A 17,718-nucleotide genomic window follows, 5' to 3' on the forward strand; every position below is an offset into this window, starting at 1 on the left:
CGACTTGATGTTTTTACTCACAATGACTTGAGACTTGCAGATCGGTGTCTTATTGCCACCTCTGGTGTTAATTAATTAGTTGATTAAGAGGTGTGTCTGAAGACGTGTGTTACAGATTCTTTCTTATTATATTGTAAATGACTGCCAAATCGATCCGGCTTCTAGACTGTACAGATAGAAAGACACAGAAGGAGGAAGTCGCAGTTCCTGTCGGCAACTTCCTGCAGCTGCACGAGTGACGCGCTCAAGGTCCCGAGAAAAGACCATCAAAGAAGTACGATTCCTCCTGAGTGAGTTTCACTGTGTAAATCATGCCATTCATATCCTTCTGCGTCACACCAGAAAATCCATTAGTCAGTCGCTACCACCACCACCACCCCCCAAAATCTGCCCACTCAGAGATGCTGGGATTCAATCAGAGGGTCAGCATAGATTAGAAAGTCCCACGCGAGGGTCTCGTCCCGAACTAAATTGATTTCTGCTGCTCGTGTTTTCCCAGAGAAAAACTTTTAGTCGGTCTGCCCCCCCCCTCCCCCCCTCCATCATGTGAAGTCGCACAATTGCATACCGGAAAACTGCCAAAGTCATCAGTGATTGGAAGGAGCACCTCTCCAAATCCCCAAAATAAGCCATCCGATCTCCCACCTGTCGATGGAGTTTAAATTCCGCTCAGGTCCAAAGCTTAAAACAATCCATGCGAATTAGCGGGAGTAAATCGTGAATTTACAAACGTTAAGGTTGGTTCTTAGTTGGGAATTTAAATTTAGTTCATAGTTGTCAGGTAATCCTGACAGAAAATAAGATTTCATTCAAGTACAGTGGTACATTGTCTTACAAATGCCCCGATTTATGAGTTTCTCCGTTTGTCATCTGTCACCTGTGGGCAAGGAGAGTTGTTCATTTTCCATGGCTGTCTGCTTATCACATCACATCCCAAAATGTTTATATTTGTTTTATTGTGATTATCCATTTTCTGCAGCGTTTATCATCACCGGGGTCACAGGTGAAGCGCAGCCGAGATCCTCCCTGACTCAGAACGACAGGCGAGGAACACCCTGGCCCGGTCACCGGCCAATCGCAGGGCACATAATGGACGGACGATCGCTGCGTCTCAACAGGCTAAGCGTGAGAAAATGATTGACATACAATAGTTGTACTGCGGTTCATTAAAAAAAAGCGCGTTATAAATGACTCAGCTTTACATTGAAGGCTGAGGTCAAGTCGTGAGGAGTTCTTGGAATTCCTGAGGTTGATGAGGCGGCGAGGCGGCCAATCACTGCTACGTCATCATCATCAACAACAACGATGTCGCTTGTTTTGTTGTCCCATGTCCGTCATATATACGTCTTTTGTACTTCTTTGGGGTGGCGCTCGTACTTATTTATTTTTTTTGGGGGGGGACCATGCATCTTGCTGTGTACTTCATGACGGATTGCAGGATGCGTTATCGCTGACAAGTGACTGATCATCTGTTGAACATCACGCCTTCACTCCACAGTATGCGTTTATGGACTAAAATGTAGCCACGTTCATCATCATTATCATCATCTTGAACCAGAGACCACATAGTGTCCATGAAAATGGCAACACCTGGGCTGTGCACCTAATACGTGATATTTTACTGGTCCAGGAAAGACACTTTGAGAAATCCCCGCAGATGCAGCAAAGTTTAGTAAGCGCGCATTTGGAAAGAAACAATTTGAACTTGTACAAAACAAACACAGGAAGCTGACTGGTTGTCTGGCGACCAGACCAGAGGGAGGGTTTGCAACCATAAAAGGAGCGATGCTCTATGGTGAAGAGAAAAGCAAAATACCTTTTATAGCTGTATGTATTGCTTCTGCTTATCCCAGTGGTGTCATAAGACACTAAACAAATGCCATTCATCATGCGTCCAAGGTTTGAAACAGGATTTCCTATGATCATATCAGAGTCCCACCACCACCACCCTGAAAAGTACACAAAAAGTGGAGAGGATGATGCAGATTAAGGCGGGGAAGGAAATACCAAAGACATTATGATTAACAGGTTGGTGGAAATGGCTGAATAAAAACAACACAATGATAATGCAGAAGTTGTGTGACTTAAGGAAAAACATGTCCTGATATTGCCAAAGAAAAGGCCACCGTTCAGCCCCCACAACGTGGCCCAGTCCAGACATCTCTCACGTTGTGCTTCCGTCCGTTTGTTCATCCTCAATGAGTGTGTTTTCTACTTTTGCAGGACAACTGAGTAGATATGGACTGTAATTTATTGTCACAACAGTATAAAACCCGACAACACCCCTTAGAATTGCTTCTTTTATTTGTTCCTCTTTCCTGTTGACCAATCTTAAAACAGGTTTTTTTGTTGTTGTTTTTTTTTTAGTCTACAAATCTTTAATAAAAAAAAAATACATCGTCTTATCCCAGCGACACAAAAGAAACGGAGTAAAGGAGGGCGGTTATGCGCAGGCGCAACCTCACAACCCGGAAACAAAAGCGAAGTCAGGACCAAAACAAATATGGCGTCCACCATGACGACGGAAAGCGTGTTCAAGCGAATAGTCGGTGTTTCTTCTGTTCTAATCTCATTATTTTGGACGAATTTTGCTTTTCCTTGAGGTAAATATACGAACTAATCGGATTTCGATTCGCAAACGCCAGCCGAAGAATTAGGAAAAAGTAGGGAAATGCGGCGGAAGTGTCCGTTTCGTATTTGAACGTAAACATCCGGTTGTGCGTTGTTGATGTCAGCTCGCTGTTGCAGAAAAGTGGGAAAGTTAAAACGATTCTTTTTACCTTTCGAAAGGATGAGACACCACATGGGATGTAACTGAGCATGCAAATAAACATGGACTTTGATTTGTGGACACACTGAGAGCACAGTGCCATGGGACCAGTCGACATTATTATTTCCACTGTAGGAAAATGCCTCGATGCAGCCTGCTTAATGCTGGATGTGAACTTCCTCCTCGTGCACACGCTAGTCCGCACTTTCCTTGCTGTGTACCACTTTATCATCAATCTGCCCGCACTCTTGGTCTACTCCTTCGTGGAGCTGGGCAACTTGGTGCTGTTCATCTTGCTCTCCACGGCGGAGGCCACGTCCCATGGCGCAGCGACCGTGCTGTGCGGCGTCATGCTGTCTCTGGAGGGGCTTCTGGAGAGTCTGAAGATGGTGGGCTACCTGTTCACGCACCTGCTGCTCCGTGGCAAGGAGCAGGTGTGTCGGGGGCTGTTGTTACTGTTTGAGGCGTGCAATATAGCACTCAGCCTCCTGGTCTACCTGGTAAACACGGCGGTCAACTACATCATCATCGGCGTCCTGAACCTGTACTCGGCCGTGGTTGGCGTGTGGCAGACGGTATCCAGCCCGCTGCAGATGGTGCTGGAACTCACGCTGACCTCCGTCACCTTTCTCTACAGTTGCCTGATTGGCACGTCTGCGTTCCTGTGGTCCCCCTGCAAGCTGGCGTTGGACTTCCTGGCGTCGCTGGTACACATCTTCATCAGCATCTTCATCCTAAACACGTACGGCTTGGCGCTCACCGTTGGCATCGCGTTGACGGCCACCGCCTACTGTAATCCGGAAGTCACCAGGCGGGCGTCGCAGCGACTGGTGGCATCCGTGAACTCTTTCCCAGCCACGAGGAGACTTTTTGTGACGCTTCACTTAACTTTGGATTTAATACACGCGTGCATGAGTCACCTACGGCAGATGTCGCTTCACCTTTACCTGCTGGAGAGAAGGATTTGGCGGCAGCTGTCTCGCCACAGCAGCGCGTTGAGACTGCTGCTGAGGAGGCAGCTCCACGATGGAACCAGAGCGGGCGAGGAGAACAGGCGGGACCCGCCTGACGGGCGAGCGGGGGACGAACAGCGGGAGCAGCCAGCCCCGTCGCCGTCGTCATCCAGCACGGCGAGACCTCTGAAGGCCGAGCGGCAGTGGCGGCCCCCGGTAGAAAACCTGCTGACGCTGCTGAGCGAGCAGGAGCAACACAAGATGTGCGTCATCTGCCACGACTGCGCCAAGACGGTGGTTCTGCTGCCCTGCCGACACCTGTGCTTGTGTCGAGACTGCACCGACATCTTGCTGCGGCAGCCCTTCCACCGGCACAACTGCCCGCTGTGTCGCCGCATTATCTTCGACACCATCGAGGTGTACCTCTGAAGCCGCACAATAACTCATTTTTGCGACAGCTAAAATGATTTTTTTTTCTTTTCTATTAATATTCTAACTTGACTTAAGTCAGCAAGGATAAACGCTGCCTTCACTGTGACTCTGAAATAGCCATATCAAGTAATTGCCTTCTTCAATTAATTTTTCCCCAATTTATCCCTGTAAGATATGACTGAACTCAATAAGATTAAGGGAAAGGGGAAAAGAAACACCGCAGAACAAGTGTACCGCTCAAATCATCAAGTCAAATAACTCAGAAAACTCATCACAGTCGAATAGTGGTCAACCGGTGTACCTCAGTCCTTTGATTTCAGCGTTCGAATCTCAGCTTCAGCCTACCTGTGTGGACATTCCATGTACTCCACTATGTGTTTTATTTTTTTAATTCCAGGGTATTCTGCTGTCCTCTTGGATTCCCAAAATCTGCATATTCAGCTCATTAAAAACAGATAGTAAATTGTCTGTAGGTGCAAAAGTTGGGGTTCGGGCACTATTCTAAAAAAAAGAAAAGTTTGGGCTCACAAAGTGGGGCGAGTATGCATTCTTGCCTTATTTTTGTGTTGCTGTTCTCCCCCCAGTATTCATGCTTCCTCCCTGACCCCCAAAACTTCATGTGAGATTGATTGAGGATTGTCCGATATCTATTCTCTTTGGAAGCACAGTAGAAAGTGGTACGCACATCCCCCTTGCAGCCAATAAGGTCTGGGTTTGAGTCTCACGTCAGCCCCTTATTTGCGTGGATCTCGGCAGGTATTCTGATGTTTTCAAAAAATGTGTTTTAGGTTCAATTAGGACTCCAGTTGTCCACGAGTTTGAATGGTTGTTCGCCAATGTGTGCCCCGTTGTACTGACCTTTGACCCTAATAAGGACCAACGTTTAAAAAAGAAATGGTTGGATGGTGTCCATCTGTGGTGTGTTGATGAACCACTCATTGTTATAGTGCTGATTTAAAGGAGTCACTCTTATCAAATATAACAAACGGGATGGTCCAATCTCCTCTAACTTCCGAAGTGTGTTTAAGAGAGATGATTATGTAAGAAGACAGACAGCCAACTTGTTTTCCCAGCTGTATTAAGAGGTCTTGAAATTACACGCAAACAGTTGGAACTGAATAACTGTGATGCTGATTTTGTTTGAAGGTGTTAAACATCTGGTTTTGGGTTATTTAATATGAAAGAAAGACAAATGTTTTCAAAAGGAAATACAAAAACATATACAAGATGACTGGTGGTTGTAGTATTTATGTAGACGCACTCAATGTGAACTGCAAGATAAAAGAAAGATGAGGGTTATTTTTTGTCACACCAGAAAGTGCAAGTGCCGCTTTGACTTGTCAGCCTTATGCTAACTTTGCTGAACCTTTATTTATTTTTTATTTTTTTTAGTTTATAGCTAGATTTTCACGTATGGATCCTAAACAATTTCCTTTATTAAGGATTTTTGCATTTGCCCCCAAACACCCCCCCACCCCCCACCTTACATCTTTATTATGCCTTTTTTCTTGTATGGTAATAGATCTAGAAATTACTGTACAGAATTCCAATCCGCCTGGAAGTGTTTTGTGTTTACTAAGTTTACAATTTTCAGAGAATCTGTGTGGTATTTTGTGTATGTATGATTCTATGGAAAGTGACACCTTTTGAATTGTTTTTTTTTTAATATATTTTGTGAGTGAAAAAATATGGTATCCACAGCCTCCTCAGGTATTTCTATGGCAATACACAGTAAGCCATTCCTACGAATGCAACAGTTGAACAAGTGTTCTATGTGAAAGAAGGAAGACAATGTGATTTGCAGACTTGAATGTAACTCAATGGGATTGACGCCACACTCAAGTGAGACTTTTCATAATAAAACTGCAGCAAATGGCATTTTGGGACTTTGCTGTTGCGGTTACGTGATCATTTCTGTTATTTTCATTTGATTGATTTAAATGGTACACTTTCAATGTTAAAATGCATGCAAAAAAGACCAGATAAGGATGACGTTTGTGAGGCCAATTTGAATGTCAGCTACTCTGGGAGCATATTGCACCCATATAAAGGCTTTTTAAAAATTATTATTATTACAAACAGCACCGATAAATGATTGCTTTTACGGCTAAGTACAAATTCAGTCTAAAATAAAGAAAGAAATACTTTGTCTCTGATGATTCTAGGAAAACATGAAACCAACTGTTTGACAAATATAAGTACACAAAATGATGGGCTCTTGGTGATTATGTAAAAAAATATATATATATTTTGGAACAATATTTATTTAACTACCAAAAATCAAGTTTAAATATGACTTAAAAGAATAACCATAAAATAAATTTGTAAAAAATGTAATATTGTCCATCCATTTTCTGAGCCACTTATCCTCACGAGGGTTACGGGAGTCTTGGAGGCTATCCCAGCCGTCATAGGGCAGTAGGCAGGGTACACCCGGAACTGGTTTCCAGGATTAGAACCCCGGTCCTCAGAACTGTGAAGCCAACGCTCTAACCAGGTGCGCAACCGTGACATCGAAAATTACATAGAAGCAATTAAAAATAATTCAAACTAAAATTCACCTGTGACTAAAAACATTGGAATGGCTGGGGTAACGGCATTTTCTGTGTTTGCTTTAAAAAATAAAAAAGGAAAAAAATGTATGTCTAGATAATTGGAAAAAAAGTCTTTTTCTCAAAAAAAAAAAAAGCCATGATTTTTCTGTTGTTCCTGCTGTGCTCCACTTGGCCTCATGGGGGTACTGTGGGGCGATGTATGGACTAAGCTTCATATTAAAGGTACACACACAAAGTCAAAATAAAACTTTATTTCACTTGTTTTTCACAGATTAGGAATAGATAGTTTTCAACTGACATCACACAGGCGCTATTTTGGATGGGTGAATTTGAGTCAACAAACCGTATCTTAGCAGAAAACATTTCAGAAAGGCGTATGAATGGGGGTGCCTTGCTCTGTTATCGGTTGCTCAAACGAAAGTGGCCGTTGTAAAGCATCTTTTTTTTTCGACTGCCCGCTGTGATCAAGAACTAGTGTGAGAAAACTGAGCAGTTATCAACCAAACGGCGGCAACTGTGGCTTTATCGTATTAGCAGAGCCGATCCAGCAGCCAAGTCATTCCCTTAAGTCCAGGTTTGCTCGGAGCATTTTGTTCTTGGTAGCTATTGGATACATTTGAGAATTTCACACCTACTTAGCAATCACTAAGTTCTGTGAAAGAGAAGTATTCTTTTGGGCCGAGGGCCTATATAATACTTGTATGTGAATGCAGTGCATGTCTCTCAAAATCTGTATTTTCTGTCAGCCCACAAAAGCGAATCTGAACTGCAGCACCTTCATCTCTTTTACTACTATCCATCCATCCATCTATCCATTCTCTGAGCCACTTATCCTTATGAGTGCGAGAGCCTATGTCAGATATGCCTTTTTTTTTATTACGTTTGATCTTTACAGATTGTAGGTCACATTTGATGTTAAAAAATGTTTTGAAATGATTCATCCATGGTCACATTTTTTTGTTCATATCACAACAATTTCAACACGGGTGTGTAGAAGGTTTTTTTTATATTCACGGTACTGTACTGCAAAAACTTTTTGAATGATTACCGCTCCTGAAATTAGCATTTCCTTGATTTCCTGTGATTTAGGCCTTGGATTCTATCTCTTTGAGTCACTTAGGCGCCTGTCTTCATGGCTAGTAGTGGGACGCATGTTCTACATGATGTACATCTGCGAAAGCAATTCTGAGTGTAAAATTCCCACAGTAACCGGTAACGTGAGACAAGCAAGTGGGTTTAGATTACATGGCGTTTAAGTGTCGATTGTAACTTAAAGATGTGAGCATGCGTGAGGGGACCGACTGGTTCAGATGGGACCACTTCCACATCCATCTGACGGTTCTCCAGAGAACTCTGGTTTACAACCCCCATTCCCTTTCCCAGGTTCTAAAAATGGAGCCAGACATCTGCGCATATACAAGAATGCACTCGCTGACGTCAGCCTCCCAACATTTTTTGCATTTACACGATGTGATCAAAATCAGCAAATTGTGCTCGACAAGCGGAAAATCACATTGGGAGTTCGGTGCTGAGTGGGTGCTCGTCAAGTACCATGTCAAGTAAACACGGTCAGTGATCCACAAACCACACAAAAGTTTGTTTATTGTCTGCTACCTCCACCGTGTTTACATGTCGCTTGCAAATGAGGACACTGCTAACCAAGCTGAGGAAGTTTGCAGCCAGGACCTACAGTGTCATACTCGCGGGATTACATCTCCTCCTACTGACCTCAGTGGGCCCGGATCAGGTCAGCGTGGGAAACATGTCAAAAACGGAAAAAGTCTATTTAAAGAAGGATAAAAAATCAGTAAGCTGGCTTGTCAAGTTTCAGTCTTCTCCATATCCCCTGCTTCAGGGGCAACTTGAACTGATAGTAGGTGAATTGTTTTGGGTTTTTATTTTTTCATTTGAAGCAGAACATCTTTGACAGTTTATGATACAGTACTGGGTCCATGGAGGTGATAATCATGTGAGGTGTCTGCAGGTAGACTGCATCAATGGCTTTCTTTTTTGTTGCTGAGTGCTTCATTTTAAACCAGGGGTGTCCAAACTTTTTGCAAAGAGGACCAGATTTGGTAAGGTGAAAATGTGTGGGGGCCGACTATTTAGCCTGACATTCTTTGAACCATTAACATTAAATACAAATTAACTTTTTGGGATTTTTTTAAATTTAATTACAAATGGCATACTTTTACTTTTACATTTTTTTTTACATTTAGGTTTTTACCGAAATCACAAACCACAAAAAATTAAGAAAACTATAAAGGATATCTAAGTTCATGTGAAACATTACATATTATTCACTATTATATGCTCACTGTAGGAAAAGTGCTGAAAACAAAACAATGATCACTGCATATTCAAACTGTGATTTTGACCATCACAAAAAAATTAATTAACTGAGATTTAAGAATTTATTCAACTCAGAGGACTTAACAAAGGTCTTGCCTGCACTAATGTGAAGGGTGATACTGGGATCTTGACTGCAGTATGTAGTCCATGTCTGGCTCAAGAGCAGTGGTTTTGATGCGCAAGACGTCACGCAGGTGAGAGTCACTCAGTCTCGTCCTCATGCGGCTCTTGTTAATGTTCATAACGGAGAATGTCTTCTCGCACATGTATGTGGAGCCAAACAAGCTCAGCATTTTCTTAGCAAATGTCCGAATTGCTTGGAACCTGCCTTCATCCAGCTGGCGGTAGAAGTTGACAAGAGGGAGCTGTTGGTGCCGACTGCGATGCTCGGCGTCACACTGCGGCTCAATGAGCTCCAGTTGCAGGTGGTCTGGAGCGTCATCAGGGTCCACGGAGAAAGGAGAGGAAAAAAGCGTGATCTCCTTTTCAATAGCTGCAAAGTCCCGAAAGCGCTGCTGAAACTCCTCAACCAGAGATGAGATGTCTGCTGCATACTTTGTCATTTGCGCACTGATATTGATCTGTGGGAAACTGGTCACAATTTCCTGCAGCGACGCGAAATGTGCGGTATTGGGCTGCGCCTGTGACAGGTGTCTTTGGAAAAGTAGCAGCTTGGTCCGAAAGGCTTTGATGTGTGAATACAGTTGGCTTACCACTGCATTTTGCCCTTGAAGGCTTGTGTTCAGCGCATTCAGATGTCGCGTTATGTCAACTAAAAATCCCAAATCAGCCAGCCAAACAGGATCATTTAATTGTGGCATGGGTTGTCCCTTTTTAGTCAAGAATTGTCCAATTTCCTCCCTGAGAGAGAAGAAGCGCTGCAGCGCAGACCCCCGACTGAGCCACCTTACGTCGGTGTGATACAAAACATCTCCGTATTCAGCCTGGATGTCGAGAAGAAACTGTTGAAACTGGCGGTGGCACAGCGCTTTGGAGCGAATATAATTAATAGTCTTTATCACCGGTTTCATAACATTATCATATTTCATATATTTGGCACAGAGAACTTCTTGATGAATAATACAGTGGAGTTTAATAGCGCTGCCTCCTTCTTCGCTGACTTTGTTACAGACAAGGCTTGATAATCCACTCCGCTCGCCAGCCATGGCAGGTGCGCCGTCCGTAATAATCCCGGTGACTTTATTCCACTGTAGTTTCATGTCATCTACGGTGGAACAAACAGAAACAAATAAATCCGTTCCTCTTGTTTGGCCCTTCACACTCTGGAGGGCCAGAAGCTCTTCACTCACGTTCATGTCATTGTCCACTCCTCTTAAAAAGATCAGTAACTGAGCGGTGTCGGACGCATCCGTGCTTTCATCGCACGCTAATGAGAAAAAGTCAAACTCAGTTCCTTTTGCCTCTAACTGTCTCTTAATATCTAATGAAACGTCTTCAATTTTCCGTACCACAGTATTACGAGCCAGGCAAATATTGGCAAACTCTTGCTTCTTCGCGGGACAAATTTTCTCAACCATTTTCATTACACAGTCTTTAATAAATTCACCCTCAGTGAAAGGTTTGCAGTGCTTTGCAATCAGCATTGCCACTTCGTAGCTTGCCTTTGTGGCATTTTCATTTGACTCACGGACTCTTGTGAAAAAGCTTTGCTGTGCCGTTAAAACAGCTTCCAGTTGCTTCACTTTTTCACCGAGTTTGTTCCCAGTTAGCTTGTCGTAGCTAGCATGTTTCGTCTGGTAGTGCCTCTTGATGTCGAATTCCTTGAAAACAGCCACAGTCTCTTGGCAAATTAGGCAGACACAGTTGTTTCGTATTTCAGTGAAAAAATACTCAAATTTCCACTTGTCCTGGAAGCGGCGGCCCTCGCGGTCAACTTTCCTTTTTTTGTTTACAGACGCCATGTTAGAAATGGGCTGGGCTGAAACGATCACGCAAGGTCAAGGGTCACGGCGGCCAGAGTGCGGTCACAGGGCTACTGCCATCTTCTGGTGAAATGAAAAATATGAAAAATAGCTTTTTGTACACATGTATTTTACACTGTGGTCAACAGTGCTGGCGGGCCGCATATTATTGATTTCATGATAGAGGCCGCGGGCCGGTAAAAATTTGTCCACGGGCCGCAATTGGCCCGGGGGCCGGACTTTGGACATGTCTGTTTTAAACGGATCCGATCACTGTTAGCAGTCTGCCCCCTGTTGGACAAAATTCTCGGGAAGAAAAAAAACTCATACTAAACTGTTGCAACCTCCATCCATCCATTTTATTTGCCGCTTATCTTCACGAGGGTCACGGGGAGTGCTGGAGCTTATCCCAGCTGTAAACTGGTAGGAGGCGGGGTACATCCTGAACGGGTTGCCAGCCAATCGCAGGGCACATTGAGACCAACAGCCGCACTCACAATCACACCTTGGGGCAATTTAGAGTGTCCAATTAATGTTGCATGTTTTTGGGACGTGGGAGGAAACCGGAGTGCCCGGAGAAAACCCACGCAGGCACGGGGAGAACATGCAAACTCCACACAAGGGGGGGCCTGGATCAAACCTGGGTCCTCAGAACTGTGAGGCCAACGCTTTACCAGCTGCGTCACCGTGCTGCCGCTGTTGCAAACTTTGTTTTCAATTATTTAGGTGAGACGAAACTGCAGCAACCAGAGAGAGAGAACCCACACAGGCACACGGCTGGAATTGAACCCTTGACCTCAGAACTGTGAGGCCAATGCGCAAACCAAGTTGATCCGCTGTGCCACCTGTAATTTTATTAGGATTTAATTTCAGCAGCATGGTGACTCAATATATCCACCTAATGTAAGTCATTCTTCAAAAAAGCGTAGTACTATATTAGCATTGGGATTTTTATTTTTTGCAATATAATGACCATATAAGGTTACAATCAAGTGATGTTAATTGACCCCTCCGTACAGGGCACTTAACCACGCCTCCTGAAATGGCGTCACGCCACGTGCGCTGACGTAAGACAAACATTAAAAATGGCAAATACAATACAATACATTCTGAACTGAGACAGACTCCATGCTTCTCATTTCATTCAAATCAACAATATATTATAGATTCTAAATACAATACATTCTTAACTGAGAGAGACGCCACGCTTCTGATTTCATTCAATCATTCACACGTAGCAATGTTATGCTAGCGGAGAAAGTCTCATTCATTTATACGAGGCGTGTATTAAAAATCAAATTTAGGGCATATCTTCGTGCAAACACAGTCTGGTTAAGCTTCGGCCGCGAGCCAGCAAGAAATCAATACGTTTGTGCAGTCCGATCATCGCTAAATATCGCTCAACAAAGAATAAGTGTGTCAATCGTTCGCACGTAGCAATGTTATGCCAGCGCAGAACGTCTCATTAATTTATACGAGACGTGTATTAAAAATCAAATTTAGGGCATATCTTCGTGCAAACACAGTCTGGTGAAGCTTCTGGCCGCGAGCCAGCAAGAAAGCGACACGTTTGTGCAGTCCGATCATCGCTAAATATCGCTCAACAAAGAATAAGTGTGGCAATCGTTCACACGCAGCAGTGTTATGCAAGCGAAGAACTTCAAATTCATTTATACGAGACATGTATTGAAAATCAAATATAGGGCATACCTTCGTGCAAACATATATGTTCCGGTTGATATTAGATGGATTTACTTGATGATGCGGTTTCCACAAAGTTTGATCCATCGAAGGCATTTTTCGTACTGGGTCTTCGGTTTTGGAAAGGGTACGAATCGAACTCCACCAACTAGCCTTTCAGGATACCTGTCGTCACTATTACAAAGTCCATGACTACACCTCTTAACCATATTTTTTGTTAAATAACCCAAATATGCGATAAAACGCTAACTAAACCTATACTGGACCATGCAATGTTGTCTGAGAAAATGGCGGGAGCAAAAACAGGCTTTGGTTTATGCAGATCTCTGGCCTCTGATTGGTCAGTGACATGGATTGCGTCAATTGACCCCTCCGTACAGGGCACTTCACCACGCCTCCTGAAGTGACGTCACGCCACGTGCGCCGACGTCAGACAAACTATTAGCAAAAATATCGGCGCAGCAAGAAAAGAATAGAGCGAAACTGTCCGATTTACCGGCTGATTTCTCACTCGCATTCTTAGCTAACAGTGAAATATCGTTGAAAAGCAGACAGCAGGGTTCAAGTATTTCAGCAAGCGGTATTTCAATGGTATTTCCATGCATATCGACGGAGAAACCATTGATATTAGCGCGAGATCTTTCCAGAGTCAGAGGAAGACCGAGATGCCACATAATATAATATATTATAACCCGAAGACGAATTCGTCATTGACAGTTTCCTATTTTCGTGTTACCTATCACACTTGTGTGCAGAATCTGTATGTGTATCTGTATAGCTGTTTGTGAACCGCCGTATGGAGGAAAAGAAGAAGGCGAGGCTTGATTTACGAGTTGTTTCTCTCGTTTTCTTTGTGTAACGTCACGCGCTCCCCTCAATAATTATTCTTGAATTAGTGCCGAACCTACGTAAGTCCCGACCGAGTACGACAATCACTACTTTAGTGTTCTCAAACATCCTTCCTTCAGTCTTGGTGTCTCGGTGCACGTCAAAGGCTTTTAGGACTGCTAGTCCGGTTTAGCTTAGCTCATTAGCCGCGAACAAAGGGACACGTTTGTGCAGTCAGATCATCGCAAAATATCGCTCAACACAGATCAAGTGTGTCAATCATTCACACGTAGCTATATTATGCAAGCGAAGAACTGCTAATTCATTTATACGAGGCATGTATTGAAAATCAAATATAGGGCTTACCTTCGTGCAAACATATGGATTCAGTTGATGATGCGGTCTTCCACAAAGCTTGATCCATCGAAGACATTTTTCGTACTCGGTCTTCTGTTCCGATTGATTTTAGATGGATTCAGTTGATGATGCGGTCTTACACAAAGTTTGATCCATCAAAGACATTTTTCGTACTGGGTCTTAGGTTTTGGAAAGGGTACGAATTGAACTCCACCAACTAGCCTTTCAGGATACCTGTCGTCACTATTACAAAGTCCGTGACTACAACTCTTAACCATATCTATTGTTAAAGAACCCAAATACGCGATAAAACGCCAACAGAAGCTATACTGGACCATCCAGCGTTGTCTGAGAAAACTGCTGGTCCAAAAAAGGGGCGTGGTTTATGCAGATCTCTGGCCTCTGATTGGTCAGTGACGTGGATTGCGCAATTTCTCGGGAGGGGTCAATTCTGTTTATCAAAGTTGCAATGGACCTTTCCAACTGGCAATCTTCAGGTCCACCCCCCTTAGCGACATTTGCCAGCTCCCACAATCTTCCAAAATGGCGACTGAACAGAACAGACTTGTCCAAGAGGGTTCTACAGAAAGGTCTCAACTATTTCACGCAAGGATATGTACACGGAATTAAGATTTTGGACGGAGCAGGACACAATGTCAGAGTTATAGCAAAATGTTGGCGATCGATGCAAAAAAGTTTGACGCCTCACAAACTTCATATTGAAATCCAACAGGATAAAATTGTGGAATCGTACTGCGCATGTAAAGCAGGGTGAGTACTTTTTACTTGGAAAGATCACAAGTAATATCATTGTAGTCTTTATAAGTGAGTGGGTGTATTCATTTGAGTTGGCCCGTAACAGAACTCAGTGCTCTGTCTTAAAAGTCCAATGTGATACAAAAGGGCAAATAGACATTTCTCTTGCATGACACCGCGCGTTTACATATCACTAACCCGACTCTTCGGGATAAAACATTACACACTTCATTCAACAGGTTAGTGATACGCTAACAAAGTGAAAGTTGTTCTCCTTTAATGTTTAAAGCCTTGATAATAATTCAATCAAACTCAGAGAAGTTACTTCTCCCTTACTTACCTTCAAACTCACAGGCTTGTGTTTGTTGATATTGTCCACACTTAGTTGTATGTGCGCTCTTCTGTGAGCCTTAATCCATCGTAGGCACTTCCTCAACTGTGTTTTAGGCTTTGGAAAATGAATCAATACACGTTATGAGAGCAGCATGATGAAGTTAGACACATGGAGTCTAAAATATTCCCATAATGTAAGTCATCCTTGGAGAACATCTCCTAACTCATCATGTCTATTAATCTCCAACAACCTGTCACAAAATCAACGTGTTGTGTGTCATCGTTTTTTCCTAAGGTCGGTTCTGTTTTGACAAGTACTTTAACAGATGTGAGCCCAATTGATGTACTGTAGGTGCCCAGTACCAAGCACAGTTTGATGAACTCTCTGCTTTTCTCATTTACCCTTAGAAAAACAAAAAAAAAATTGCCGGTATATTTAAGGCTCGCACACACGAGTGGTGTGCCGGCGTCTCAAATCAGATTTCCTCGTGTCACGGGAGGCTCGGAAAGCTTTTTCGTGGCGTCGCTCCTCGTCAGTGTTTCGCCCATTAAGTCAACAACGTCGCCTCCAAAAAACACACAAAGGTGGAGGCGCAGTCAAGACATCATCGCAACTTACATCATCAGGCTCACAAAGTTGCGCCGTTTGGGAAATCATTAGGCCGGGAAGACCCGAGCGGATTCGGGGGAATGTGTTTGCTTTGGTCAGGCTCGGGGAATGAAGAGAGTTGGATTGTGGTCGTGGAAGCCTTCTTGTGACAAGCTTCACTGTTTTGTTTTTAAATCTAGTATAGCTAACTAGCTACGAGTATGTCAGCTGCCATGTTGAGAGCCATAATGAACGTAACTATGTTCATCGCAGACCTTTTCATTGGTTTTATGGCTGAGTTCATGGTCTTTGATCAAGCCGAATGTAAAAAGAGCATTGTGAAAATTCCTAAATGCAAATAGCCAGAGTCTCATAAACCAGGTTGGTGGATGAAATTTTTTTTAAAAAAAGCTCATATCCTGGCAGGAATGATGAAAGTCAGACGCTTCTCCTTTCACTGTTCTCGGTCTCATTGCTTCAAGCTGTTCCAGTTGGCATTTAAAATGCCAATACAGTATTTCATTTTCTCTCTTCAAAGACGAGTAGAACGAGACCATTTCTCAAGGCAATTTGATATCTCCTAAAGTACGTTAAAAACTGCTTTAAACCTTTCTGGTCCTAAAGATTATGTGTGCAAACTGGGTATGCGGTATTTTCTGTCCAAAATGGAAGGCATTAAAAACTTACAGCAAACATCAAACCAGTTTCTGTCGATAAAACAAACAATAAGGAATCAGCTCAAAAAGCACTTTCACAATTAAAAATCCTAATTGCTTGTCTTGTCATCTTTGTTGGTTCCAAGTTTGATTTGTGACAAATGTGTTGTGTCCCCTAAAAAAATCACCAGCATCTGGTGGGAGCAACAATTTTTTTGTCAAATATTGAAAACACATTCAAGTACAGTACTCCCCCCCCCCACTCCCTACATGTGAACATTAGCATATTTTGCACATTATTTTGTTTTTCAAACCCATTTTACAGTTTTAGCAAAGCTACAGAACCATGTTTTGGTAGCACAAATGTTGAATCAACATAAACTAACTGAGCTTAAAGCCCAACTGACATCTCTATAAACATTCTAAAATTGACATTTTAATGAAAAATACATATAACATTATTCACTTCAATATCTGTACAAAAAAAATAGCAGAGATCGTGTCATTGATGCGCAAAGTTGCGGAAGTCTCGCTCGACATCCCAGTAGCAGTCATATTGCCTGCAACCTCATCAGCAGATGGTACACCGGGACATTTGCCATTGACGCGATGGGAGAGGAACAACAGCGATTTTCCGATTTTTCCAACGCCCCTTCTGACACGAAAGTTCTTTTCGAAGAAGCGAACATCTGAAGTGAAGTGACCGGGGAAATATCCTATCGTTTCGAGCCATATTTAGATGATATGCGGATCACTTCTAACTAACAACAGACTCCCCGACAGTATGTATGACAGTAAGTAGCGTACTCAGGAGGACCCATGCGCGGCCAAACCACTTCCTCCGTGGCGGCGATGAACAACGCCGTCCCCCCCAACTATTATTATTTTAAGAGCTCTATGCAGACCTACTTACAGTATCATTTGGAACCCACAAAGCGCCTGTCCTTTGCACCTGTGCAATCCATTTTTCATGACAAGCCAGGTCTTCTGGAAACGTATGAGAAATAAATCCGTCCTCCGAGTGTTCGAACAATATCCAACGATACAGCGAGCCGGCATTTTAGCTAACACAAAGAGCTACCTTACCACAGGTAAAACTGGTTTAAACACATGAAGTCGCCTGAGTGGCCATCTGCTACTATTCTCACTTCCTGCTTCTTCTCCAAAACAAAACCATCGAGAGGATTTTCATGGTGGGAGTTACAAAAAGCCATATAACGTCAAAATCATGTTGTGTTGTGTAAAAACAGATAGGTCCATTCTGGCCTTTTTTTTTTCTTTTAAAACATATTTAAAATCATGCTTTATGTGTCAGTGGGGCTTTAACAACATGCATTTGTCATTTTTACTCTTTTTTGCGTGCAGGTGCCTCTCAGAGTCAGGACTTGTACTCTGTCAGTGCAGAACTATAATCAGTACTTCTGCTTTTGCCCCCACTTTTTAGAGATATATCTGTACTTAAGTTCTGCTTGAGTACTTTTGTCATGTCTTGCGTCACAATCACCAAATGTGTA

The 17,718-nt window shown here is 43.1% G+C and overlaps 1 protein-coding gene across 1 annotated transcript; it reads left to right on the forward strand.

The window, feature by feature from the left end:
* The first annotated feature begins 2,459 nt into the window (after nucleotides 1-2,459).
* On the forward strand, nucleotides 2,460-6,355 carry rnf26 (ring finger protein 26). The gene has a single exon (XM_061828235.1). It carries the CDS (start codon nucleotides 2,872-2,874, stop codon nucleotides 4,150-4,152), a length of 1,281 nt encoding a protein of 426 aa, XP_061684219.1. The 5' UTR covers nucleotides 2,460-2,871; the 3' UTR covers nucleotides 4,153-6,355.
* The last annotated feature ends 11,363 nt before the right edge of the window (nucleotides 6,356-17,718 follow it).

Source organism: Syngnathoides biaculeatus, chromosome 8 (assembly GCF_019802595.1).
Source record: "Syngnathoides biaculeatus isolate LvHL_M chromosome 8, ASM1980259v1, whole genome shotgun sequence".
Classification (NCBI taxonomy): domain Eukaryota; kingdom Metazoa; phylum Chordata; class Actinopteri; order Syngnathiformes; family Syngnathidae; genus Syngnathoides; species Syngnathoides biaculeatus.